We start from the raw sequence: 26,959 nt of genomic DNA on the forward strand, positions 1-26,959 counted from the left end.
CGGCATGTGTTCGCTTCCTATCTGAATGTGGTGTTTTTTGTACACCTTACTGTGTGCCTCATTTATCTAAACTTTACTATCGGTGTCAGCATGTGCTTTCATTGATGTCGTGGCATCCTGGAACAACATCAGCAGACGCAGAAGGATACCTAGAGCGTAATATGTAGACGCTTCAGTCCACTGCAGAGCGATGTGTTCATCCACAGTCGACAAGCTCTTGCACAAGAGGCACTATATAACACTCTGTTTCGGAAACGGCACTCATATTTATTGCAGAGCGTCAGATTACGTTATCACTGCATCAACGCTGTAAAACATTTCTGCAGTCACGTTTCAGTAATAATAGATAAAAATGTAAATGTCCCCATGTAGCATAATCCAAGATGAGCACTTAATCCTACTTTAAATTGAGGACAGCTATGTTTGCCAGCAGTATGCGAGCACCATTTGGTGAAAAAAAAATATTTGCATAAATTTGACAAACAGTGTTCTTTACAGTTACAGAAGGATGTAAAGTCAGTGGGCTGAAATAATGGCCAGATGAGGAGTAAACAAGGTTTGTCTGATCGAATCAGTGTCGGGGGGAGAGACGGGCGCTGGCAGCACTGCTCAGTTCATCAGCACACGTCACGCCGCATCCTGTCTGACTTATTGACAGATCAAATCAGATGTCTCTCAGAGCGCTGTGAGGTTTCCCGGTGAGAGACAGCTGGTCACAAGGCTATGACTGCTAATTCTTCAACCCACAATGATTTGTCGCCACAGATGGGAAGGCTGTTGGCCTGCACGCTTTTTCCCCCAAAAAATCTCTCTGCCGATTGTGTGTGAGCTCCAGCCCGTTCTGTTACACTCAAATTCTCAGGGTAGAAAAAAACCCTCAAATTATTACCCCTACCTTGTAAATCCTCGTGTCATTGGTGTGTGATCCATGCTTTTGCTGCAAGATGGGACAATTTGGATTAGCAGCCCAGCAGCGCAGAAAATTGTGGAAAGCCTCTCATCAGCTCCCCTGTGACATCTTAAACTCGTACAGTACAAAGATGCAGTAATATGTCTTTCCAAAAACCTTATGAGGCAGAAAATGCACCATGGGATTTGTGGTTGAGGAGTTCTCATGGTTTTCAGGTAAAAACAAGGTTCAAGGTTTGAGTCTTAACTGTGGCAAAAGACAACAAAAAATGAAAATGTGGGTTAAAGGTTGTGAAGGGTCACTTGAGGGTGACACTGTCCAGTCTGACAGTTTATCTCCACCTGGTGGTCAGATGGTAAAGAGCGAATAATAAGGAACATTAAAATATAATTTTTCAATACTTTTTAAGACAAACACCTTTTGTTCAAACTTTGTGCAGGAGGGTATAAAAATATAAATTCATATCTGCAGAAACAGCTGAACATATGTAAAATACTATTACATGGCAAACATAATGATAATAGTAAATGAAATTGAAAAATATATATATATTTGTCATTATTATTTGACCACATTTCAGAAAAAAAATGTTCTGTAATAAATGGCGAGAGAATTTTTTTTTTTCAAGTTTGAATTGTTGCATGAATTCGACACATGATGTTTGTCAATCTAAAAGATAATTTTGCAAGTCAAGGGCATTATGGTCTGTGAAAATACCCACAGTTGATATTTAATGGCAACATGTAGCTCCCAGCAGTTTGCGCAAAATTAAATAGTACTACAACAAACTTTGACTTAACTGACTTGCAAAGTTAACTTTTTAATTGACAAACTTCATGTGTGTTATTCATGGCACATGACTGACCTAATATGATATGATCTGATCTTTTTGCTCTGTTTTTTGGTCTCCACCAACTCAAGGGAAATATCTCCCTCTGTAGCAGCTAAACTTTGTTCACCAGATAGTCATGACTTTGTCACTGTGCCGTTTGCTTCAGTGCAGATAGCGTACAGTTAGTTTGTCAGAGCTTTTTGTTGTTGCTTAAATTAGCTGTCTACTATTTCAGAAAGAGCTGATGAAAGCATTAAGATTTAAGCAAACTGGTAAAGCTACAGGCCATAAAACAACCCTGCTGAATAAAACTGGTTGGGCCACCAGCCAGACACGCTGGTGTGTCCAGTCTATCTAGCTGTGCACATTTATCTAAATGCACATTTTATTACAGTAGACTTAACTTATTTCTTTTCTTTTGCTTTTCATACTTCCCCCTCCTGACACTATTATTTCTCCATACTCAAAGAAATTATTTTGGTTTCAATAACATGAATTTTAATGGATAAACCAGCTGAAGTGACCATCACAAGCTGAGACGACCAGCAAAACCATAAAAAATTAAGCATGTTACCTTGAACTGGTCAAACAAGCTGGTCAAGCTGGGTTTTTTTCAGCAGGGAAAAACAAAAAGCTAAAAGACACTAAAGTGTTTAGAGCTGAGGGGAACTAAAGAGTCAACTAATAATTCTCAGTGGGTTTGTCACTGCGAGGGACCCTTTTCCTATATAATGTGCACTTAAACACTGATTGGTGCAGCTTTAAAGTAGTGGGTTTTTTTTAAATACAACATTTCTAGTGTCTAAACTCTACAGTGATAGCTCACCCCTGAGTCAAAAAACCACATATTTTCCCTCTTACCTGTGGTGCTATTTATCAATTTAAATTGTTTTGGTGTGAGTTGCAGAGTGTTGGAGATATCCGCTGTAGAGATGTCTGTCTTTTCTCCAACATAATGAAACTAGACAGCGCCAAAAAAAAAAAACATTTGAAAAGCTCAACAGCAATGTCTCTTTCCAGAAATCATGACCGGGTTACTCAAGATAATCCACAGACCTTGTTGCAAGCAGTTTCATGCAGTTTTGTTTTCTCCCAAACTAGCTTATCTAGCATGACTGAATTAGCTAATATTACAGCTCAGTTGAGGAGAATCTCATTAACATGTTGCGCTGTCATGAATTAGCCTGTTCTTATTCCATCGTCAAATACCGCCGCTTTTGCAGGGAATTTGGTGTAACAACCCGGCACCAAAAGCCACCTGTCTTGGCAGCACAGGAGGAGCAGTGGATGGATCCAACAAACCACAGACTTGTATGCTGGAGTCCGGTGTTTTCCTCACATGTGGATGTGATGGTTTTTTTCTACACCAAACCATATACCTCTTTTGCCTAAACCTACCCATCTGTGCCTTTGTTGCCTAATCCTAATCATGTTTTGTTGCCTAAATATAACCACATGTAGCGTCATCCAACCATGTGCTTTTGTTGACATCATGGTAGTAGCATCCCAGAACGTCAACGACAGGTGCAGAACCAAGAGCGTAATATGTAGACCTGTTAGTCCTCTGCATGGCAGCAACATGTGATAACTTGCGATGAGAACGTGTTGGAATATACCAACTGTATCACTGCGCAGAAGGAAGTGTGCATCTACTCATGCTGGAGTGTGAGATGTAAACATTAATGGCATCCTCCTCAGCTAAGCTGTTTTTGCGTTGTGATACAGTTGGTGAATTTAGTTTGGTAGAAAAAAATTAGTTTGTGCATGAAACTGCTCACAACAAAGTCTGTAGATCATCTTGGTAATTTTTTTTAGAAAGAGACATTGCAGTTGAGTTTTTTCAAATGTTTTTTTTTTCTTGCTTTTTTTTAAGCTTTAAGCTGAGTGCTATGTAGTTGCATTATATTGGAGAGAAGGCAAACATGTCTGCGGTCGATATCTACAACACTTGGCAACTCACTCAAAGAAAACCTAGATAGATGAATAACACTACAGGTTAGAAGAAAAATATGTGTTTTTGATTTTGGGTTGAACTGTACCTTTAACTAAATATAGGACAGCTATGATTCATGCCTCACCTCTGTGCAGTTTTAGGTGATAGCTGCCAGTGAAAGGTCCGCTCTGACTCATCTAAAGAAGTGTGTTATTGGGTCTCTTAGTGTGCATAAGGTGACGTGACTGAATTGAAGGTTCTTCAAGAACACAGGTTTGTGTTTTTTTATTAACTTGATGTGGGCAGGGTGGATCTTTTCACATGAAGTCCGCCATGTGGGTGGAAGCTGTTGTGGGGGCTGTGATCTCACAAAGGCAGCTTTTCCGCCAACCAATCCCTCGCTAGCTGCTTGGACGATAGCCCAGCCCCCCCCCACCCCCACCCCCCTGTCGGATCACCCTCCTCCTCTCCTTTCTCTCTCTCTCTCATGTGTGTGTCATGCGCACACACCCCTCTCCCCTCACACACACACACACACTTCATGCTCCGTCATGGCAGGAATTTTCCACTCAGCAGCGGGAGAACATTGCAGCCAGCTGTGCTGTCAATTTCAGTATATGCTCGAATCTCTAGGACTGTTTGCAGACAGCCATTTTTTCTTCCAACCCACTTTTCCCCTGGCTTCCCTCACGTGCTCGGCTCCACGCATGCACACAAAGTACATGGTGTACTGAACATGCATGGGAGCCAGCAGTTTTGTTTTCGTCCGCTTTAGTCCTCATGAAAACGGCCAAAAAGAACGAAACATGTGTGTTTACCAGGACAGTGGAGCACAAGAATGCAAGCCCAAGTAGAGGGGCCCAGGGGAGACGGGACGGCCTACTAATACCTCTCCCCCCTCGTCTCTCCCCCCTCTGTCTCTTTCACTCTAAAGAATCTTACATGGATCTGCTCCAACAGCAGCTCCCTTTTTCTCGCTTCTCATCTCTATTTCTCAGTCTGTCTAATCCTCCCAGTCTCCCCCTCTTTGTGTTTCATCACCGAACATCAAGGACAGCCATGCGTATGTAGCATGTGCTCTGTATGCATTAGAGGCCTCTTATGTAAGCCCGAGCTCACTCCCCCGCCCCTCCCCGTTGCCCATACATTTCCCTGCCTTCCTCTCAAATCAGGTCAGGTGAGGACGGCACAGTGAGAGGACTGCCCTTAAACAGCCCCGTTGGTGAAAATGTACACATGATCCTGGAAGCCTACACCACTCAGGGGAGGCAAAAGGAAAGAAGGGGAGGGGGGTGGATTTGAGAGAAAGTTTTTCATAAACATTGGCTGGATCCGTAGCAACGTGAGTAAAAGTAGGAGAAAAGAGAGAGAAAAAATAAATAAGTTCTGTATGAATCGTAAAAGGTTTAATCTAATGTAGCAGCATGGTGCCACCTGTTTCAACATCGTGGTTCTGTTCGATTACACAATGTTATTTGAAATGGACATTTTGAATACTTCCAAATATGGCCGAAAGTATATGGACACTGCTGGGTTGTTTTTCATGGTTTTGGGCTGTCCCTCTTAGTTCATGTTAGGGGAATTCTTGAAAGAATACTTAGGCATTTTTGAGCTGGTGTCAGGGGTTGGCATAGTTTAGCATAAAGATTGAAAACAGTTTTCCTGGCTCTCTCCCGTGTTGAAAAATGCACAATATACAAAAATGTTACTCAAATTAACAAATGCCGACCATGAAGAAAAACCATGAAGAGACACAAAAAGACCACAAAGAGACACTAAACAATTGCAAGGAGATTCAAATCAGCTGCAAGCACACACAAAGAGAGTCACAGCTATGAAATGGTGCAAAACAACTGCAAAGACACACAAATTGACCACAAAGAGAGACAAAACAACTACAAATATACACTAAAGTTGCTACAAAGAGACACAATGAGACTCACATAAACTTTAAAATGAGGCAAAACAACTACAAAGAGACAAAAAACACCAAACAACCACAAAGACACAGAAAGATCACAAAGAGACAGAATGACTATGAGGAGATGCAAAACGACTGCAAAGAGACAAAAAGATAGACACAATAACAGATAAAGATAAACATTAAACAATTACAAAGACATACAAAAAGACTACAAACACACATAAAAGAACTACAAAGAGACACTAAACGACTAGAAAGAAAAGCAAAACAGCTGCAAAGATACACAAAACAACTATTATGAGACAAAACAATTACAAAGAGATGCTACATCCCAAAAGCTGCTCACTCCACCATGTTTGCTTGTCAAAACTTTAACTATGCTAATGCTAGATCTGCTCCCCGTTCTGGCAAGTCCACTCTCTGCTGGATTTTTCAGGTGTCTCTCCTGATGTTGTGTTGAAGTTTTTTCCATCTTCACTGTGTGTCTCCTGTATAAGACAATTATTGGCTTTCGTATTACTGACAAACCGTGCACTGATACAAGTCAGTATAATGGAACATTTTAGTGGACATAGATAAAAGAAAAACGCGTTTGAGTGGAGAGGGACTTTAAACATTACACCATATGTGATTGTTGAACATCTCATTAAGAAGCCATGGGCATTAATCAGGCTCTGCTTTCCACCACATGTTTAAACCTGGCTGCTGGGATTTGCTTCCATTCAGCCACAAGAGCATTGATGAGATCCAAATACTGATGTTGGGTGATCAGGCCTGGCTCGCTGTTGGTGTAGTTGCACGGGGTGAAGTCAGGTCTCTGCAGGTCAGTCGAGGTGAAAAAAAACATTTGTTTGTGGACCTGGCTTTGTGTTTTGGGTACAATGCATGCGTCTAGTGTTGCAGTGGCGATATTGACGGGTGAAATCCAATGCTCAGCTATAACTCAAAGCCTACACCTTCGATACCTATGAGAACCCTGTGAACCTTTTGTTACAACCATGGGTGGATTATGAGACAATCGGGCCCTGGGCACAGACATGCAGAAGGTCCCCCCACCTCTCGTAGGTGCAATACACACAGACTTCAGAGTTGTTTCACCCATTTTTGTTGTTGTTTTATATCTGTTAGTGGTAATTATGCATCTCTCTGTGATCTTGTGTTTCTTTGTGTGTGTTTTTGTGTGTGTGTGTGTATCTTTTTGCAGGGTTTACGTGCCTGCAGTTGTTTTTCAACTTTTAGTGCTCATTTTCTGTCTTTTTGTAGTTGTTTTGCCCCATTTTGTAGTCGTGGTGAATCTCTTTGTGTCTGTTTGCAGCTGTTTTGCATCTCTTTGTAGTTGTTTTATGTGTCATTGAGGTCTTTTTGTGAATCTTTGCAGTTTATTTGTGGTTATTTTGTGTCTCGTTGTGGTTAATTCACACCATTTAGTAGTTGTTGTGAGTCTCGGTGTGTCTTTTGCAGCCATTTTGCATCACTTTGTAGTTGTTTCTGTCTCTTTGTGGTGTTTTTGCTGCTCTTTGTAGTTATTTTGTGTCTTTTTGTGGTCTTATTTATTCTCTTTACAGATGTTTTATGTTTATTTTAGGTACTTTTTTGTCTCTTTATGGTTATTTTGCCCAATCTCATAGCCTTTATGAGTCTCTTTGTGGTTTATTTTTTATCGCTTTGTAGTTGTTTTATGTCTTTTGTATTTGTTTTGTGTCTCTTTGTAGCTGTTTTTCATTGCTTTTTAGCTGTTTTGTGTCTTTTTGTGTCTGCAACTATTTTGCCTCTCTTTGTAGCTTTTTGTGTTTCCTTATGGGCTTTTGGTGAATATTTTAGTCGTTACAAGTTTGCTGTCACTTTGCATCTCTGTGGTTATTTTGCGCCTTTTGTAGTTGTTTTGTGTCATTTTGTGGTCTTTTTGGGTCTCTTTGCAGAAGTTTTGCATTGCTTTGTGGTCTTTTTGTGAGTCTTTCTGGATGTTTTTTTTGGTGCACAATAGCCTCCACATCTTAGTCTGGGTCTGACTGAGACTTAAACGTGTATGGCTGGAGTTTTCCAATTTTTTCTGCTAATGCTAACATTAGCCACCTTGACGCAAAGGCGAGACCTAGCACAAGCAGCAATAGTTTGCTGGGTGCAGGTTAAGCCCCTTGTCAGTTATGTTTTTCTACTTTTTATGAGGGAAAACTATTTTAAATTCGATATTAATCATAGTAAAGTATTTATATTTACTTTAAAACTCGTCAAAGAGGCACTTTAAGTTTCTACATACTTTTGGCCATATTGTGTATGTGCTCTGAGCTTTTAGCAGTATTTTAATATGAATCTTGGCAGCAAAAGGACTTAATAAATTTGGGGTTTATTAACACTGGAGTTCATGAGTTATAGTCAAAATATATTGTCTTTACTCAGACAGTACCCATGCATCCAACAGCTAAATAAATTCCAGATTGTATTTCTGACAGAACAAGGGGGTGAAGCATTTGAAAAATTAAAAATGTACCGACTTGGAAAAGATCATGTGGGATTGTGGAGGAAAACGACCTCCTGGGATGGAAGCTTCTCCAAGAGAATCCATTACTGCCTGAGTCAACATAGGACGACATAAAAATGTAAAATGTATGCTTTTAAAGTTGCAGGAAGTGGGAATGTAAGCAAGTGAAGCAAAATAATTACCAAAGATTGCAAAAGTTCAGCGCTTATCTAAGATTACATACGGTGGCAAGACGCACGCAGACATAATCTCATGGGTTAACCCTTTGAAAGCTGAGCAAATATGATTAATTTCTTTCAAACACACTTGAAGACAGCACTGAAGTAGACATGACTCCAAAATTAGTAAAAAGTAGAAGAAAATTACCTTAAATTTGTCATAAATAAATAAATAATAAAGAAAATGAAAAGAAAAAGAGAGTTAAAAAAAAGATGACCTGGAAATAGTGTAAACATTTATAATAATTCTGTTGCAGTTCTGTTGTTTTTGAAAGAAGAAGATTTGCTCAGGGTTCAAAGGTTTAAATACAAGAATGATAAAATAGAGGGAAGACAAAGTCATGCAAGAATTCATTAAAGGGTTACTAGATCAGAAATTAAGCAGTAGCCTGTTACAGTAAATAAGTGGCATGTTTATGGCTCTGTAATGAGGATTAAATTTGAAAAGGAGATTAGAGGTAGGGGGTCTGAGAGGAGAGTGCCAGCTAGACGCCGACAGAGGGAAATATGTCGAATAAACAAACAGAGGACAGTGTGTATCGGAGGGGCCAGTACATGAGATCATGGAGTCGGGGAGGTATATGGAGGTTATCCCGGGACAAGGGAAGCAATGACATCACCCACGTCCTGCATACCAACATGCACTCCCAACATAAACACCACACGTCTTATACAATTCACTGCGTTGACCCTGACAGCACACACAAAGTGGTACAAGATCCAGTCTTGATTTACTGGTCCGCACCTCTCCCACAGTAAAACAAGTCTCCATGAGTCAAAAACCTGTTAGGGAGCACAAAACCATGAATCATGACTGTACGCAGTGACACTTTGTATACTGGCCAAGATAGAAACAGATAGTGGAGGCCCTCACTAAGTGCTCAAGATTGCACGGGGTTGATTCATGACTGTAAACTGTGCACAGTAGAGTTCATACGTCTTAATAATTCTGTTTTTTTTCTCAACACTTTGTCTCTTGTGACTCCTAAATAAGAATTTGATGTATATGGCTAAAAGTATGTGGACTCCTTAAAGGGATAGTTCGAATTATTTTGAGGTGGGGTTGCATGAGGTACTCATCCATAGTCAGCATAGTACATATAGTGAATGTCTTTTAGCATGCCCTCAGTTTGGAGAAGCAGCAGGAGTACAGATACTACTGCTGCGGATGTGCCGGCAGATAATTTTATGTTCCAAGAATATCGCCCTTATATTTCCATTAGGTTATGAAAACATTACCTCTGACTGTTTCAATAACACTTTTTGTGGCAAGATTTTAAAGTTTTCCAATGTTCTTAAACTTTAAAAGAAAGCATTCCTACATTGTTTGATTTAACATTATTAAATTTTACTGAAATATTTTAAAGTGTTCCCAGAACTTCTTTCCCTTGTTAGGAGAATGCTATTTAAAAATATCGATTGCGTTAACATAGGCATGGATAACCCATTAATGATCGTTTTTTTTGTTGTATTTTGTTTATTTGTTTGAGCGTGTAAATAATATATTCCATTTATGAGAAATCTCAGTCACAATCTCACTTTAGTTCACCAACTCTCGTCAAGCCACCAGACTCCATCGACAAAACAGTGATTATAACTCACTTAACAGGGAAACTGCTGGTCTACTGCTGAGTCTATCGGCTAGTTATTTTCTATTTTTGTGACTTTGGTGAATCTGAACTAACCACTTTAAACACCAAAGTCACATAATAACACAAACAAACTAACCAATTAAGCAATGTGGGGCCAGCAGCTCCTGTGTACAATCAGTGTATTAAATGACTGTTTTTTTGTTTTTTTTTTAGGAGTCTGGCTTTGAAGAGAGCAATATAATGGCTTCATTTTCCAATTAGAAATCACTGTCTGACATTAAGGCAAAGCTGTGAAAATATTCTCAATATAGCATACACTTAAACTGATATTGATTTTTTTGAGTATGACTCTTTTTTTAGCTGGCTAAAATATGTTTTGTTGCTGCCCCCCACCACAGCAATACATTACTAAGCTTCCATGTCGGATTTCAGCCTGCTTCTCTAAACTTGGGGTGTGCCGACTTACATCTGCTGTGTTTAATATATTGTCTATGGATAAGTCCCTCATACGTCCTCACTTCAAAAAAATCTGAATTATCCCTTAAAAATTACAGCCAGATTGTCTTACATTTAATTAGAAAAACATGGGCATTGATACAATATGGTGCTCCTGGGAAGAATTTGGAGCCTGTTTGCAGAGATTAGTAAGTTCGAGAACAACTGGGGCACAATTGATTCCAAAGGGGGTTGGATGCATTGAGATCAGGGCTCTGTGTACCACTGTAGCTCTAAAAATATTTTTTATGGGGCTTGTTTTGTGCATTAGGCCAATGTAACAATAAAAGAGAAAAGGGTCTTCCCCAAAAAGTTTCCTAAAAGTTGGAAGCACACCCATGTCTTAAATATTATCTAAGCTGTAACAGATTTTACTGAACTGGAACTAGGCCAAACTATGAAAATCAGTACACCTGTCATCATACTTTTGCCCCTACTGTACAGTAAAATTCACGTGGATCCCATCTGTGCAAAACGGGATTTGCAACATGCTTTTTCTACGTCTAAAATAACTTAAACCCATCAGTGTTAATAAATTCTTCATTGCACTGTAACAAATTATTTAGGAAACAAGGCTGTGCTAGACATAATGTAGCTCTTGCCATGCATCCCAGGGGCTATAGCTGGAGCTGTACACAGACAGAACATAAAACATGGAGCATGAAATGAGTTGAGATGTGAATATTTTTGGACACAGTTGCAGGAGATGTTGCACACAATCATATCTTTGCCCAAATGTGCTTAAAATCTGCATTAAACATTTACAAAGGCAATATACAATTCAGAAGACAAAGACAGCAGGCTTTATTTTCATTTTACTTTGTCATAAAAGGATAAACCTCCGCTTTTATTTTGAAAATACTGATGCGTACTGTATTAATCCTAAATGATCGATTTATATTTTACAGTAAACAACCCACATCTGAAGTCACTAGTGTTGTTGATACTGTACGTTCATTGTTAGTAATTTTATCGCCATCGTGCGGCGAGTTGGGGCAAGACTGGTTACGTACATGACGTAAAGACGGAAGCGGAAGTTGCCCAAATCTAATATGGCTACCGTTGTCTACTTTCTCTGAACAAAACAGGACTCGTGGAGAATGGCAGACGGCGGAGTTGACGAGCTTTCGCAGCTTGAATATCTGTCTTTGGTGTCTAAAGTGTGCACGGAGCTTGACAACCATCTGGGAATAAGTGACAAAGATTTGGGTGAGTGTTTTGTGGCCGAAAGTAGCCGCTCGAGACAGAGAATCCGGGATAGCTAGCTAGCTTTTGCTAACTGGCTCGCTGTTGTTAGCTAGCCTCAGAGTTGTCCGTAAACACTGTAAACTTGTGTGTTTTACGACAAGTTTAAGCACTTAAAGCAACGTTACTTGTTATATTACCTAAACACTGAGAGAAACCATTGGTTTTTATTTCTTTAGTTTTCTGAATACAACAAAGTTCGTGAAAGCTAGCTAACTTGGCTGCTAATGTCCTGTTCAAAAGTAATGTGTTTGTTGTGTTGTTTCGCAGCTGAGTTTGTCATCGACCTTGCCGAAAAACAACCGACATTTGATGGATTCAAAGGTCTTTTGCTCCAAAATGGAGCAGAATTCACAGTAAGTTTAACGATAAGCACTTAATTAACAGTCTTAAAGTGATGTAGCGAGCTAACGTAAACAGCTAACTAATTTTACTTGGTAAATAATATGTTTTCTTATTTTTTATTGTAGGATTCTCTCATCAGTAATTTGCTCAGACTCATTCAGACAATGCGACCTCCATCCAAAGCGTCTACGAGTAAAGGTAAGTTCATTAATAATAATAATGATAGATTTTATTTGTACTTTACATTTGGAACAAATTTCAAAGTGCTACATGGTAAGATTATAATAACAATACTACTCCAATTGCTATTACTACTACTAATAATAATAGTATTGAGTATAAATGTACTGTAGTTAAATATATCAGTCAACTTTAAATAAATCTTGACTTCACAAAAGAAACGTTTTAATCATGTTATGTTGGCTACTATTGAAAATATCATGTAATATTCACAGTAAATAATTTCTCTGCTACACAGGGGAACATTTTAATTTCATATTTTAACTAGTAAACATGTGATTGGGTACTGTTTTGTCTGAACATGGTGTAAAAGGTGGACTTGTGCTAAGAAAGTTCCAAAGTATTTATAAGCAAGCTAAACATCCTACTGTGCTAAAACTCAAATTTGAAATGTCATAGGGAGAATAAAATGATTTATTTTTCATTAATTTATTTCATTTCTTTGGTGGTGTTATTTGGGGTCATCCTTTGGTTGATTTAAAATAGGCAAAAATAAGACTTGGGCTTCAGCCTGTTCCTTTTTTCAGTTACTGATTGAAAAAATGTGTGAAAAAAGCTGTTTTGTATGATGCATGTAACCAAAATAAAAAGATTTATTCATTCATTCATAAGGTGTTAAGTATGGAGCTGCTCCATAGACAAAGAACAGTGAAAGAGGTTCTTGATGGCACTGCGAGCAGCCAGGGGAATATTCAGTGTATTTGTATGTTTTGTTTCTGGACTGAACACTGCCATAAAATAATGCTCAGTTGGGTACAAAAAAGAAAACAAACATTCTGTGGGTCCACAAAATCAGGCATCCATTCATTGTCTATGGAGCAGCTGGAGACGTTATACCCTATGACATCAAAAATTCAAGACTTCCTCTTCAAGTTTCTGACCTTGAAAGAGTAGCTCATGTTGACAAATATTGATTCGACTTTTTTAGGCAATGGGAATAACATAATGGAATTCCCAATGTAGTTTCTGTTCCCCTATAAGAGCCAAAAAGCACCTTTTACCTTGAGACATTTTCAGTCAAATTACTGTGTGTCCTTTACTGTATTGCTGTGTAACTGCTTCATACCTGTAGTTTCCTCGTACAGTGTCACATAGTGGGATTTCTATAAAAATCTTCCTTGGGAATAATTAAAATTATGATCAACTGTCTGTTTCAGCCTCAGAGGCTTTGGTCAAGCCGAAGACGGAAAAGGAAAGGTTGAAAGAGCTGTTTCCTGCGCTGTGTCGACCAAATGATCCAGCACCAAAGGTGCGTGACTTAAACACATTATCTGGTAGTATGTGTTTGTAATTCCACTATCAATGTAAAAAATGATCTTTACACATGGACTCACCCAAAACAGAGACTTAAAGATACAACATGTAACGCTTCTGCTTTGATATGTTGAAAAATCACTCGAGCAGTGATATTTGTTTTGTGAGTTGTGTATTTTCATTTTCCCAAACTTATCCGTCTGTGTTCAAACTCAGAGAATTTGGGGATTTTATCAAGGACAGGATCTGAATTTGGCTGTCAGCGATGTCATATCCAACTTTGTGTGTACACACCGTGGTTTTAGCTGTCTGCGGGGAAACTGTCATAAATTTAATTTTTATCCAGTTTTAAGCCAGATTTCTACAATACACTTATTAGATCCTGGTTGTACAGAACAATAGGTATGGACCAAATTAAGGATTTTAGTCACTTGATGTTTGGATCTTAAGATTTCAGAGAAACAAGCTGAGCAAATGTTAGTGGCAACACAACAGCAGCCCCTGCCATGCTTAACAGCATTAGAGAAACTTTTATTGAATATTTTAAATCTCACAGTTTCTTCGCAAAAGAACTGTGCGGATAATTCAGTTCTTGGTAAAAAACCTCCTGAGCAGTGAAAACTGAAGGAAATCAAACCAAGAGAAACTGACTGCAACGACAGCATCTTTTGTTATTATTTCTATTGAGAGATTTCCCAGCGGCAGAAAATTAGATATTGCACATTTATGCATAAAAATGAGACCACCGATATCATTTGTGATTCACTTATTGTGTTTATTCTTTATGAACTCCTGTGAGTTTGCATGTCGCATCTCTGCACATCCAGCACAAGCAAAGCTTTCTCATGTGAGAAGCTGAACTTGACTCTTCTCCTCATAATCACTTTGTCATTTTAACTACTGCTGCCTGGGGTTAAATGGGACGAGAGGACTTAATGTGATTGTTCATGATTGGTGCCGACTCAAAACACTCCCACTGACAATCTGTGATAAGTGATTCCTTAACAGGCGGGTGGGATGCCTGCATTTTAAACACGGATTACACGGTTTACCACCACTGCGCTCTTGATTGCACTTTGTGTTGTTTGCCTCAATTAGATGAAAAAGATTAATGTCCTGTATGCTCGTGTCTGCGGCGATCTATAAGTCAAACAAATGATCTATGAACTGTATATAAGATAACAGAAACAACTTTGGACGTCACTCTCACGAAGCCAAGGAAGCTAAAAATATCTGGTAAATTGTTTTTAAAATAGTTTTTAACAAGATTCTTTACAATGAAATGGGAGTCATGTACAGTATGTTGAGGCTCTTAGCATTGCTGTGGTGGTTAAAATTTTATATTAAAATCTGCTTTTGTGAACAATATCAAAAAATAATTTGATGTGAAAACTAAACATGATATTACCTTGTGAAAGTTGAATAGTTCTGTGGTGATAATTGTTTTATTTGACTGACTCTCTCAGAGGCTACTAGATGAAGATGACGTAAAAGTAGCAGCTGATGCCATGAAGGAGCTGGAGATGTTTATGCCCAGTGTCAGTGGAACAGATACCAAGAGCAGCAAGAGCAGGTGAGACCAATTTTTGTTTGCAGTCTTAAAATAGAAAGTTAACATGTGAATGTTGTTGCTTTGTTAAATATAGGAAACAAAAATGCCACCACCAGCAAACATATGTACTTCTACCATGAAATTTATTGTGTGAATTCACCTTTTCTTTGTAACATGTCATCAGTGGCTCATGGTTTTTACTTCATCACACTTTTTACGCAGTGATTCTCGCCGGTCAGAAAAGAGCAGACGCCACAGCAGAAGTCGCAGCAGAAGCAGAGAAAAAGACAGACACAGAGATCGAGACAGAGACAGAGACAGAGATCGGGAAAAGGACAGGAAGAGACGGCATCGCTCTCGCTCCAGGTCCAGATCTCGCTCCAGAGACAGAGATCGGCACAGAGATAGAGACGGAGATCGAGATAGAGATAGAGATAGAGACAGAGACAGAGATCGAGGCAAAAGAAGAGACAAATCTTCTCGCTGGTCCGAGCGCTCACCGAGCCCCAGAAAAGACCAAGACAGAGATTCTGACCGCTGGAAAGACAAACATGTGGACCGCCCGCCGCCAGAGGAACCTTCTGTTGGTGACATCTACAACGGCAAAGTCACCAGTATCATGCAGTTTGGATGCTTTGTGCAGCTGGAAGGATTAAGGTCAGTATGAAAGGAAAACTTGGGTATTTTTCAAGCTAGAACTTTTTGTGTGGAAGTAGTTTCCACAACAGATTTGCACAAAACTTAAGTGAAACACAGTTGTAAGATGACTGCTTTTCCACTGAGTGATGTTCTGCGACTTCTCTTGCGATAACAAGCATGGCGAAGAAGCGCAAATTACCAGAAAGAAAATGTATTTTTTTATTGTTATTCTGCCAGCAAAGTTGTCCATTCGATGATGGATGTATAGATATTTATTTCAAACATGTAAAACAAACAGAAAAAGATAAAAAATTAAACAAAATGGCTACAACAGAAATGGATCATAACCTATATAAAAAACCCAATAAATAGATTCTAATAATTAACAAGAAATTGCATCTTACATGTTTGAAGTAGGAGGATGCGTTATTTCATTATTTCCTTCCCCTTCTCAGCTTATCAGTAAAATATTTTTTGAACTTCATCTCTAACATATATACATACACTTACATAATTAAACACACAGGATTACACACATATCAATATACATGTACATATAAACATACATGTACATATATTTGTTGCACTGAATTTACACATACACGCATATTCATATATACTAAACATGTTGTATGTCGTATGTGTGCAGGAAACGATGGGAGGGTCTGGTCCACATTTCCGAGCTGCGTAGAGAAGGCAGAGTGGCCAATGTGGCCGATGTCGTCAGCAAAGGTCAAAGAGTCAAAATCAAGGTGCTGTCATTCACCGGCTCCAAGACCAGCCTCAGTATGAAGGTGAGAAGAGCAAACAGCAACTTTCTGAACTGTTTTCTGTGAAGTTTATCAGAAGTAGAACAGAGTAATTGAAATCTGACAGTGACCCAGGTTGGAAAATTGAGATCTTGATTGCTGCATTAGTGCTTAATTGATTTAAAATTGTGTGTGTGATTAATTGAATCTGATATTCCCTCAATACCAGAACAGGTAATTGTTTGAGCCAGTGAGTCATTATCAACTAAATTAGTAATTAAGCTGCTCTGAATTTCTCCTGAGATATTCAGAGAGTATGTACTGTTTTATTGTCCTGGGATCTTCTCTCAGGTTATCTCTTGAATTTTCAGCATGTAAAAGGTTTAAATTTTCCTTCTTTTCTCTGCCAGGATGTGGATCAGGAGACTGGAGAAGACTTGAACCCCAACAGGAGGAGAAACGTTGGCCCAGACGGAGGGGAGGAGATCTCCATGAGGAACCCCGACCGGCCGAGCAACCTGAACCTGGGCCACGCCCCCGAGCTGGAGCAGGACGACACGCTGGAGCGCAAGAGGCTCACCAAAATTTCCGACCCAGAGAAGTGGGAGATAAAACAGGTGAGTCTGCACAGTGTATTTCTGCACATTAAGGCCACATAAATCTTTGAGGAAAAACTCTGAATTGTTTTGTGAGCTTCTCTTAATCACTTGTGATTTATTTTTTTATTTAAAAAGGAGACAGCTTATTAATGAACATCAGTGTAAAATACAAATGTAAATATGTGAGAGTCAGCAGGACTGTTAATTTACATCAGTAGTGTTTACAGGAGTTACTATTTATTTATTTACTTAATGTTTATTTTTTCCTAGTTTATCTTCCTCGTTTTTATGTAAATAATGTAAAAGCGGAGATGTTTGGTTTTTGGTATGTCGGTCACTGCAGATATGTTTAGTTAATTAGAGTAGATTTAAATAAATAAGGAAGCTGGTTAATTAAAATTCAAGAAGAAAAGGTTGAATTAAGTAAGTTTGCAACTCTCTTCACTCTGTCTGCTTGTTTGTATAATCATTTCTCTATTTTATTTTTTACATGTTCAAAATAAATCATATAAAAATCAAAATACTCTTTGTCTGCCCTCAGATGATTGCTGCCAACGTCCTTTCCAAAGAAGAGTTCCCTGATTTTGACGACGAGACAGGGATCCTTCCTAAAGTCGATGATGAAGAGGGTAAGAAATTCATTGCTTAAAGTATTAAAAATGTTTAAAAAATTAAGGCCAACCTTACTGCGATTTTATACAACTGGGTATAGCATGTTAGCATTGTCACTGCGAGTATTTTAATATGCTGGTGCTGCTGCTCATTGATCTTGTTCACTCGTTCATTCAGATGAAGATTTGGAAATTGAGCTGGTTGAAGAGGAGCCCCCATTCCTGAGGGGACACACCAAACAGAGCATGGACATGAGCCCCGTCAAGATTGTAAAGGTATGATACATATGTCTGAACATGTTATCACAAAGTTTGCTAAATACGCAGAGGAGTACTGTGTCTGACAAGGAAAAAACATTTCCAGTAGGAGAAACGTCGTGCAGCTTTCGTGTGTCGTGATGTCGTGTGTTGCCCTTTGAGGCTAGTTATTATTTGTGACGTCGGACTTAAAAGATCAAATTGAAATCGAATTGAATTTACTATTTGCACAGGCCTTTGGGGCATGCTTTGTGATTGGACAACAATAAACTTTGATTTGATTAATGTGTAAAGCACTTCGGGTTGCCTTTGGGTATGAAATGTGCTTTCTAAATACATTTGCGTGACCTCGCCTAAATAGCCTCAGAGATCTGTTGCTTTTTTATGATTGTAAAAGCCTAAATTCAAATGTAAAAAAAAGGATGCATAGCTTTTTATGTCTGCTCTTCATTCCACTTTTCTTCCCACTTAAAAAACAAATTCACTCATATGGTTATTCTTTTTCTTTTGTATTTGTTTTGGGGGTTTGTGTTTCTTTGTTTCTGTATTTTTATTTTTTATTTTTTGTCTGATATCTGTATTGAATTTTCAACGATAAGAGCAAAATACAATGAATGTTACGGATGCCAAATAGAATTTACTCCTAGCTTCCCACCCACCCTCAACCTCTGGCACAAAAACTAAAACTGTTTTGGGCTCTTGCAGCACGTTTGACCTTGTCAGCCTCTGCAGAGGAGAGACTACAGTTTAGAATCGATTTTAATAGTCTGAAATGTCATCTGATCCGTTGGTGTCAACTGATGATTTAAGCGAGGATGCCGAAATATGTAGTAGAACAATTCTTGTCTGGAAAAATAATTTGTTTGTCTAACTGACTGAGGAGCCGTTCAGCATGTTTTTCGGTGGGTGTGCATATGTTCAGAGCATCTATAGTCTATAAAATATACAGTTAAGCAGCGTGGCCCTGTGTTTCCTCTGCCTGTAGAATCCAGATGGCTCTCTGTCTCAAGCAGCCATGATGCAAAGCGCTCTGGCGAAGGAGAGACGGGAGCTGAAGCAGGCTGCACGAGAGGCAGAGATGGACTCCATCCCCATGGGGCTGAATAAACACTGGGTCGACCCGCTGCCAGACGGTAAGAAATCCATTAGATGTGCTCATTAAGTAATTTCTAAGTCACAGATGTTGACGGTGAAGTACAATTTATCAAATCCCTGTGTATGCAATAAAAAACATCTGCCAGCTTGAAATTTGCATACTGATCATCTTATCCTCCGTCTTCAGATTTGATTTGAATATATATTTGAGTTTTATCTGTTCTTTTGGCAGCAAAACTTTAAATATCTGAATCCATTTTGGAGCACAATCTGCGTGTTTGCTCGTCGTTATCAAAAACGCAGCCAAGTTTGAGTCAGACACGAAACTCGCTCCATGATGGCAGGCTGCCCCCTCAGGCTTGCCAGTGCTGGAGATGCTAATCTGGCTTCCTGCAGCCTCCGTATCTGTCCGGATGAAAAAATCTTACTGCGGTTCAGTGTTCTTGTATCCTCTCCATGGCCCCAGGTGGTCCAGGCAGTTTCCAAAAGTGGGCATTATCCTGCTAGAACCGTGCAGATCTGACAGTGATGTAGCTACTGATGTGATGAGATTTTGCAGAATTTCCAAAGCATGATGCAGCATGGCTCTTCTTAACTCAGCGGTGTCTTTTGGGGGGTTTTCTGTCATTAAAAGTTGTGTATAGTACCTGAGGACTCGGTACTTTTTTGGTATCACCTTAAGGTCAAGGTTCCAGGCGAATTAGCTTTAACATTGAGTTGAAACGCTGCAGAATTTCTTAAGATTTCACACAAACGTCCACTTGGACTCAACAATAAACTGATTGTATTGTAAAGGTCAAAGGTCAGAGGCACATGTTCCTCATGAACATTGAATATCTCAAGAAGGCTGTGAAGGAATTTCCTGAAATTTGGCACAAATGTCTTGGACTCGGGGATGAACTAATAGGAATTTGGGGGTCAAAGATCAAGGACACCATGATCTCAGAAAACATGTTTTTGGCTATTGCTCATGAATTCATGATAAGACTCTAGATTCAGCTTTGTGCAGCGTTGTTATGGCAATCAGTTTTAAATCCTGCCTACACTGAGGCTGCACTATCCACAGTGGAAAATGAGATAGAGAAAAGCAAAAAAAGAGAGTTGAGTCGTTGGAGCTGAACCGTGCAGTGAGAATGTGCCATTAATTGAAGTGTTGAACACAGTTTTTCTAAATTTTAAAGCACGCTTCTGCTTCTTCTTCTTCTCCTCTTTTACAGTTGATGGTAGGCAGATTGCCGCTAACATGAGAGGTATTGGCATGATGCCCAACGACATCCCAGAGTGGAAGAAGCACGCTTTTGGTGGCAACAAGGCCTCTTATGGAAAGAAGACGCAGCTCTCCATCCTGGAGCAGAGGGAGAGTCTGCCCATCTACAAGCTGAAGGAGCAGCTCATTCAGGTCCGTCACAGTTTGGAAACAAAAAATCCAAAGGGGGACCGTTCACAGATTTTGGTTTAATGCTTCACATGGGGGTTTATAATTAATTCTGATTGGGTTCTGTTGGAAATGTAATTATCCTTTTAACAAGCAGATGTTGATGCTTAAAGCACATTTATGCTTTGAGACGTGCTGAATGGAAACATCTGCGAAATGCAAATCACCAGATTTCTTCAATTTTGTTTAATTTTCTCTGGTGCTGTAAGTATGATTTCAGATGTCCCCTGCAGAAATGTGGCTAAAGAAATAATACAGTACCAATGCTGCAGCGCAGGGAGATGCATCATCTCTAATTTCATTACTTTTTAACGGATGTTAGCTTTGTTCTGTTGCTCATAAAGATAAAATGCAAAAGAGGGAATGGCTGCAAGTTAAGTGCCAGTTAATAACATTTGCTCTCCGTTAATCCCTCACAGGCTGTTCATGACAACCAGATCCTGATTGTGATTGGAGAGACGGGCTCCGGTAAGACCACACAGATCACTCAGTATTTGGCGGAGGCAGGTTACACCACCAGGGGGAAGATCGGCTGTACGCAGCCCCGTCGTGTGGCCGCCATGTCAGTGGCCAAGAGAGTCTCTGAGGAGTACGGTTGCTGTCTCGGGCAAGAGGTGAGTTCTTCATCATGTATTGATTTCCTATTGGATGATGATTATAGCGCTGAAGGCAATTGAAGAAAATTGCTTAACGGAAATTCTGTGTACTGCTCAATCAATGTGTCGTGTAAACTGGCATTGTGCGGATCCTATGAGAACGGTGAACATTACGACGAGTAGGAGGACAACGATAACAACAATGGCGAGTAGCGTCACTCAAAGTAACAGTCCCACTTCATCATCTGTGCAGACAAAGCTGTCGGTTCTCATGCATGTGTTTACCATCGTCCTCTTGTTTGTTTGCTCTGTAGACGAACGCCTTAATGCTCCTGCAGTCATATTTGGACACAGTATGAATCAATCTTACCTAATATGAAAATGACTGACTTCTTTGCCCAGAGGCGAACCATTGAGCTGCTCCAACGCGTCTTTTTGGAAACTTAATAACATTGATCAATACAGACAGATCAGAAACTAATTGTCTTCTGTGATAATTTATCTTTTTTTCTAATTAAAAGTTTAATTAAAAGTTGAAAAGTGTTCAACTTTTTGGTAAAATATTGCCAAACTGTAGGGAGGGGAGGAACACCACAAAGACAGACTGTCTTCAGATGGGAAAAAAATGATTTTTGGGGGATGTGGCCTCATGAGAGTAACACCAGTGATTGTCCAGTCAGTAACAATTTGTTTGGACGAGAGCATGTCGACCAGCTTACTTTATGTTTTGGAAAATACTTGGTTTTATCACTAGAGGGCTTATATGAATATCGTTTTGCTCCAGGTGGGTTACACCATCCGTTTCGAGGACTGCACCAGCCCTGAGACGGTGATCAAGTACATGACAGACGGTATGCTGCTGAGAGAGTGTCTGATCGACTCTGAACTGGGACAGTACGCCATCATCATGTTGGATGAAGCTCACGAGAGGACGATCCACACTGATGTCCTCTTTGGTCTACTCAAGAAGGTGAGCAACATGAGTCGAGGTTTTTCATACTTTCAGTTGAACTAAGTTGGTTTTTCAGGAAAGTAAAATTATTTTCGTTTCTCTCAGACTGTACAGAAACGCACAGACATGAAGCTGATTGTGACATCAGCCACACTCGATGCCGTGAAGTTCTCCCAGTATTTCTACGAAGCGCCCATCTTCACCATCCCGGGAAGGACGTATCCGGTGGAGGTTCTCTACACTAAAGAGCCTGAGACGGACTACCTGGACGCCAGCCTCATCACAGTCATGCAGATCCATCTGACTGAACCTCCTGGTACGATTTTACCGTCTTTAAAACACACAGATGTTCCTTTCACCCGTAGATTTAAACATAAGTCCACCTTAAAATCTGTTTCTCTCTTCTTCTCTGTCCAGGTGACATCCTGGTGTTTCTGACTGGACAGGAAGAGATCGACACGGCCTGTGAGATCCTGTATGAGAGGATGAAGTCTCTCGGGCCTGATGTTCCCGAACTGATTATTCTGCCAGTTTACTCGGCTCTGCCCAGTGAGATGCAGACCAGGATCTTTGACCCTGCACCCCCAGGCAGCAGAAAGGTGCCTACATTTAACTGAAGTCCTCCAAACATATGGAAATATACATATGTAATAAGTTTCTATGGCAATGCTGCACTGTACCAGAATTCATCTTCATTGGTCTCCAGTGGGAATTGTGTCATTTTACAATTGATTTTTTATACACAGAAAGACAAATTGTCATAATAATAGATAAATAATAAGCCTTAAAAATATTCTGCAATATTTAAAGTTGGAGAAAAACAATCCCCTCCCTGCTCATAAGAGCAAAGTAATGATAAATAAATTAAATAAAAACTACCGAATAAGATTCATAAATATACAGTAATTGTGCAACTCATTTAAAAAAAGAGAGAAAGAAAAAAGGTCAACTGGTAATACACAAGATCAACATACGAACCTACCCATGCTTACAATTGTTTTTTTGTTTGTTTTCATTTTACAGTCTCATGAAAGCCACTTAAAACACCTACAGGCTATTCTTAAAATATGTGGTTAAGTGTAAAAAGAGGAGACTTAGGTTGAGTTTAATAGGCTCTTGTATTTATTTATTTGGTAAAATGTTGAATCATTTTTAATGTTTTTTTTTCTTTAGGTTGTCATTGCCACAAACATCGCAGAGACGTCTCTGACCATCGATGGAATCTATTACGTCGTGGATCCTGGTTTTGTCAAGCAGAAAGTTTACAACTCTAAAACCGGCATCGACCAGCTGGTGGTGACTCCCATCTCACAGGTACAACATTTTTATGATGTACTCGACATTGCGAGAGAACAGCACCAAATGTTTCCTGAACTTTTTGTGATATATATGGAAGCAGTTGGCTACCGTACTGAATTGTTTTAAAATGTCTCTTTCAGGCTCAGGCGAAGCAGAGGGCAGGTCGAGCCGGCAGAACAGGCCCGGGGAAATGTTACCGACTCTACACAGAGAGAGCCTACAGAGACGAGATGCTGACCACCAACGTGCCCGAAATCCAGAGGACCAACTTAGCCAGCACTGTGCTCTCTCTGAAGGTAAACAGTCAGTCAGCATTTTCGGATTATGTCATTCCCATTTTCACTGTGACAGCAGTCAAAATGTGTGCATGTTTCCAGTATTGTGCCACTGAATCAGCTAAATAAAGTAACTAGTTCATTTCGGAGAATTTCCCTCTCTTGTGTTTGCAGTGCAGTATCATTTTATTATTAAAAAATAAAGACCAAAACTTGTTAGCCTTCACGTTAACGTTGTGATACATTTGTATCTTCCTAAATTCCTCCACCAGGCCATGGGCATCAATGACCTCCTGTCCTTTGACTTCATGGACGCTCCTCCCATGGAGACTCTGATCACAGCCATGGAGCAGCTCTACACGCTGGGCGCTCTGGATGATGAAGGCTTACTCACACGGCTCGGCAGGAGGGTGAGGAATACTTTCACTCAGTAGTTTTCCCTCCTCTAAGAAGATGAAGAGAATAAATCTATATTAAATCACATTTATGCACTTTGAAGTTTGATTAATCTAATTATGTACCAGTATTTGGTTGCTTAGTTTTTGTGTTATCCCCACCACTTCCTTCTTATCATCATTTTTCAGAATTGCCCCGCTTATAATCTTTTCCTCTCCTCGTTTCTGTCCTGTAGATGGCCGAGTTTCCTCTGGAGCCCATGCTGTGTAAGATGTTGATCATGTCCGTCCATCTGGGCTGCAGTGAGGAGATGCTCACCATCGTGTCAATGCTGTCTGTGCAGAACGTCTTCTACAGACCAAAGGTACGTCCACCACTAAACGTTAATATGACTAAATAACAACACTTTCTGTGCTGTGTTTTTTTTTATTGCTGGTCATTGTCAAAAAAGTTTTCATTTGCTTTGTGTCTGTGCATAGAGTAATAGACAGTTTTGCCTGTGTGAACACAACTCTCGTGGTTGCAGTAATTTATTTTTGTCTGTTTATGAGACTTTGAGAGGACCCACTCGCCGCGTCGATATAAAGATTCTTATTTTCATATGATTTCTGACATAGTTGCCCCTAAATCCTACACACTGGACCTTCAACGTGTCCTCTGCCTCTTTATTGACTATTTAAGTTGACAGAACTCTGCAGTGTCTCCATTAGGACCAACAAGAAAAATAGTTTTAGCGACAGCATGCCAGTCACATCCAGTTTTATTTTGGCAAATGGAGCAAAAGAGGCAGTAAATATGCAGCCAGAGTTTGAGTCTGTGTTTGTGAAAAGCAGGGAGCCGTGGCTGCAGTTACAGTCTTTATTTAGCATGTTCAGCTGACTTTTACAGGTTTACAGCGGTGGTTTTCTGTTGACATGTTGACCGGAGATGTGAATGAGACGGAGTATGTGAATTTGTCTCATCATATGCGTCATCAGCGGAGAATGTTCTTTATTTTTTGATAGTTTTTGTTAAAAATATATGAATATATAAAAAGATAAAAAATAATAATAACTTTGTGTTGTTATTTCTCCGTACCGGTGATATCTATGCCTGAATTATGTTTTCAGGTTGTCCATCTGTACGTCCCATTCTCAATGTGATATCTCAAAAACACCTTGAGGGATTTTTTTTTGATTTGTCACAAACATCCACTTGGACTCAACAGTGATCTGATTAGATTTTGGTGGTTGAAGGTCACTTCAACCCAAAAAAACAACTTGTTTTTGGCCATAACGCAAGAATCAATATGCTAGTTATGACATAATTTCACACAAATGTTTAATAGGATAAAACAATGACAGTTTGTGTTTCAAAGGTCAACTGTGTGTGTAATTTCACTGGTTTACGGAGGCATACAACTTTGACAGATCTAGTTTTTCTGAATTGTTTTTCTCTCTTCTGTCTGTGTTAAAGGACAAGCAGGCCTTGGCGGACCAGAAGAAGGCAAAGTTTCACCAGCCTGAGGGAGATCACCTGACGCTGCTGGCGGTCTATAACTCCTGGAAGAACAACAAGTTCTCAAACCCCTGGTGTTACGAGAACTTCATCCAGGCTCGCTCTCTGCGCCGAGCACAGGATATCCGCAAACAGATGCTGGGGATCATGGACAGGTAAGATGTTGCTGAGGTTAAAAGTTTCTGAACACAGGCCACAAAATTGAGTATTGAGTCAGGCTGTTGTAGTTTGAAACTATTCAGATTCTGTGTTGGTGGAGTTATAAAGTCATTTTCTTTGACCCTTGAAATGAATATAGTCCTGTTAAATTTAGACATTATTTAAAATATCTTTTTTTTTATTGTTTATGTGCACAGAATGCCGAGAGAATGAGTTTATCAACATTTTAACTGTCTTGTTCAATTTCATTTATTGTATGGGTTCATTTTTAACAACTGAGTGTGTAACTATTTTATTATCCTTAATGTTTCTCATGAACCTCCAACATGCTCTCTTCTCCTCAGACATAAACTGGACGTGGTTTCTTGTGGCAAAGCAACCGTCCGGGTCCAGAAAGCCATCTGCAGCGGTTTCTTCAGGAACGCAGCCAAAAAGGATCCTCAGGAGGGCTACCGCACCCTGATAGACCAGCAAGTTGTTTACATCCACCCCTCCAGTGCTCTGTTCAACCGCCAGCCTGAGTGGTACGACAGCATCTCTGTTCAACCTTTCAGCACAAAAACAAGGAATTTATGTCCTTTTTACGATGGTTAAGAGGACAGTTTTTAAGTGGGGTTGTCTGAGGTACTTAACCGCAGTCAGTGTGTTACACACATAGACGTGAGAGGGCAGACCTTCAGTTTGGAGCAGCAGACAAAACAATATCACTTTAATTATACGCTACATTAAGAATATTTTCAACACTTTACTTTGCTGTCAGAAGGCGATTTCCAACTGAGAAGCTGTTTCCAGCGCTCTTTTTAAAGCCGCAAGACCCCACTGACAAAAACAATGACACACTGATCAAAGCAGCGGTAGACAAGGATGCCGCGGAAAAGGGCGGTGTAACGGCAACGTAAAACAGGGACAATATTTCTAATACGTGCACACTTAAACTGATTATATAAAAACATTTTAGCTAGTTTATTTCATATAAAAAGTCAATAAATGAGGGGATTGTGTCTGCAGAAACTCTAGAGGGCTTTTAATTTGAAATGCATACAGGAAGTGTTGAGTTCAAATTTAATAATTAAAAATTAGTTCTAAATAATGAAAAAAAACACCTTTTTTATGAGTTAAAACTTAAATCATCTGTTCATAAATATGATAATTAACTATGTAACAATTTAGAATTTCTTTGAGATAATGTGGAAACCTTGTTTGGTTTATCGACCTAAAAAAAGTGTATAATTATGGTAATTAAGTATTTGATTACCATATTTATGAACACACAGTTTTTTGTTGATTTCTCATTTTAAAAAATAAGTTTTTTCATTTAAAAGTATTAAATACTGCTAACATCATAATAAACATGTTAAAGTTGATTACTACTTAAAACCC

At 39.4% G+C, this 26,959-nt stretch overlaps 1 protein-coding gene across 1 annotated transcript in view; it reads left to right on the forward strand.

Annotated features, from left to right (window-relative positions):
- The first annotated feature begins 11,441 nt into the window (after positions 1 to 11,441).
- dhx8 (DEAH (Asp-Glu-Ala-His) box polypeptide 8) overlaps positions 11,442 to 26,959 on the forward strand; it is a 65,840-nt gene continuing 50,322 nt past the window's right edge. The window contains exons 1-22 of the mRNA XM_042508194.1: positions 11,442 to 11,592; positions 11,899 to 11,984; positions 12,099 to 12,171; positions 13,371 to 13,462; positions 14,934 to 15,040; positions 15,242 to 15,676; positions 16,308 to 16,452; positions 16,818 to 17,024; positions 17,548 to 17,635; positions 17,796 to 17,893; positions 18,861 to 19,008; positions 20,188 to 20,369; positions 20,825 to 21,019; positions 21,786 to 21,971; positions 22,059 to 22,269; positions 22,371 to 22,552; positions 23,127 to 23,267; positions 23,393 to 23,548; positions 23,800 to 23,937; positions 24,159 to 24,287; positions 25,379 to 25,575; positions 25,924 to 26,103. Of these exons, the coding sequence (XP_042364128.1) occupies positions 11,484 to 11,592; positions 11,899 to 11,984; positions 12,099 to 12,171; positions 13,371 to 13,462; positions 14,934 to 15,040; positions 15,242 to 15,676; positions 16,308 to 16,452; positions 16,818 to 17,024; positions 17,548 to 17,635; positions 17,796 to 17,893; positions 18,861 to 19,008; positions 20,188 to 20,369; positions 20,825 to 21,019; positions 21,786 to 21,971; positions 22,059 to 22,269; positions 22,371 to 22,552; positions 23,127 to 23,267; positions 23,393 to 23,548; positions 23,800 to 23,937; positions 24,159 to 24,287; positions 25,379 to 25,575; positions 25,924 to 26,103 (3,485 nt within the window). The 5' untranslated portion in view covers positions 11,442 to 11,483. The remainder of the gene's footprint in view (positions 11,593 to 11,898; positions 11,985 to 12,098; positions 12,172 to 13,370; positions 13,463 to 14,933; positions 15,041 to 15,241; positions 15,677 to 16,307; positions 16,453 to 16,817; positions 17,025 to 17,547; positions 17,636 to 17,795; positions 17,894 to 18,860; positions 19,009 to 20,187; positions 20,370 to 20,824; positions 21,020 to 21,785; positions 21,972 to 22,058; positions 22,270 to 22,370; positions 22,553 to 23,126; positions 23,268 to 23,392; positions 23,549 to 23,799; positions 23,938 to 24,158; positions 24,288 to 25,378; positions 25,576 to 25,923; positions 26,104 to 26,959) is intronic.

The sequence above is a fragment of the Plectropomus leopardus genome, chromosome 19 (assembly GCF_008729295.1).
Source record: "Plectropomus leopardus isolate mb chromosome 19, YSFRI_Pleo_2.0, whole genome shotgun sequence".
Taxonomy (NCBI): Eukaryota; Metazoa; Chordata; class Actinopteri; order Perciformes; family Serranidae; genus Plectropomus; species Plectropomus leopardus.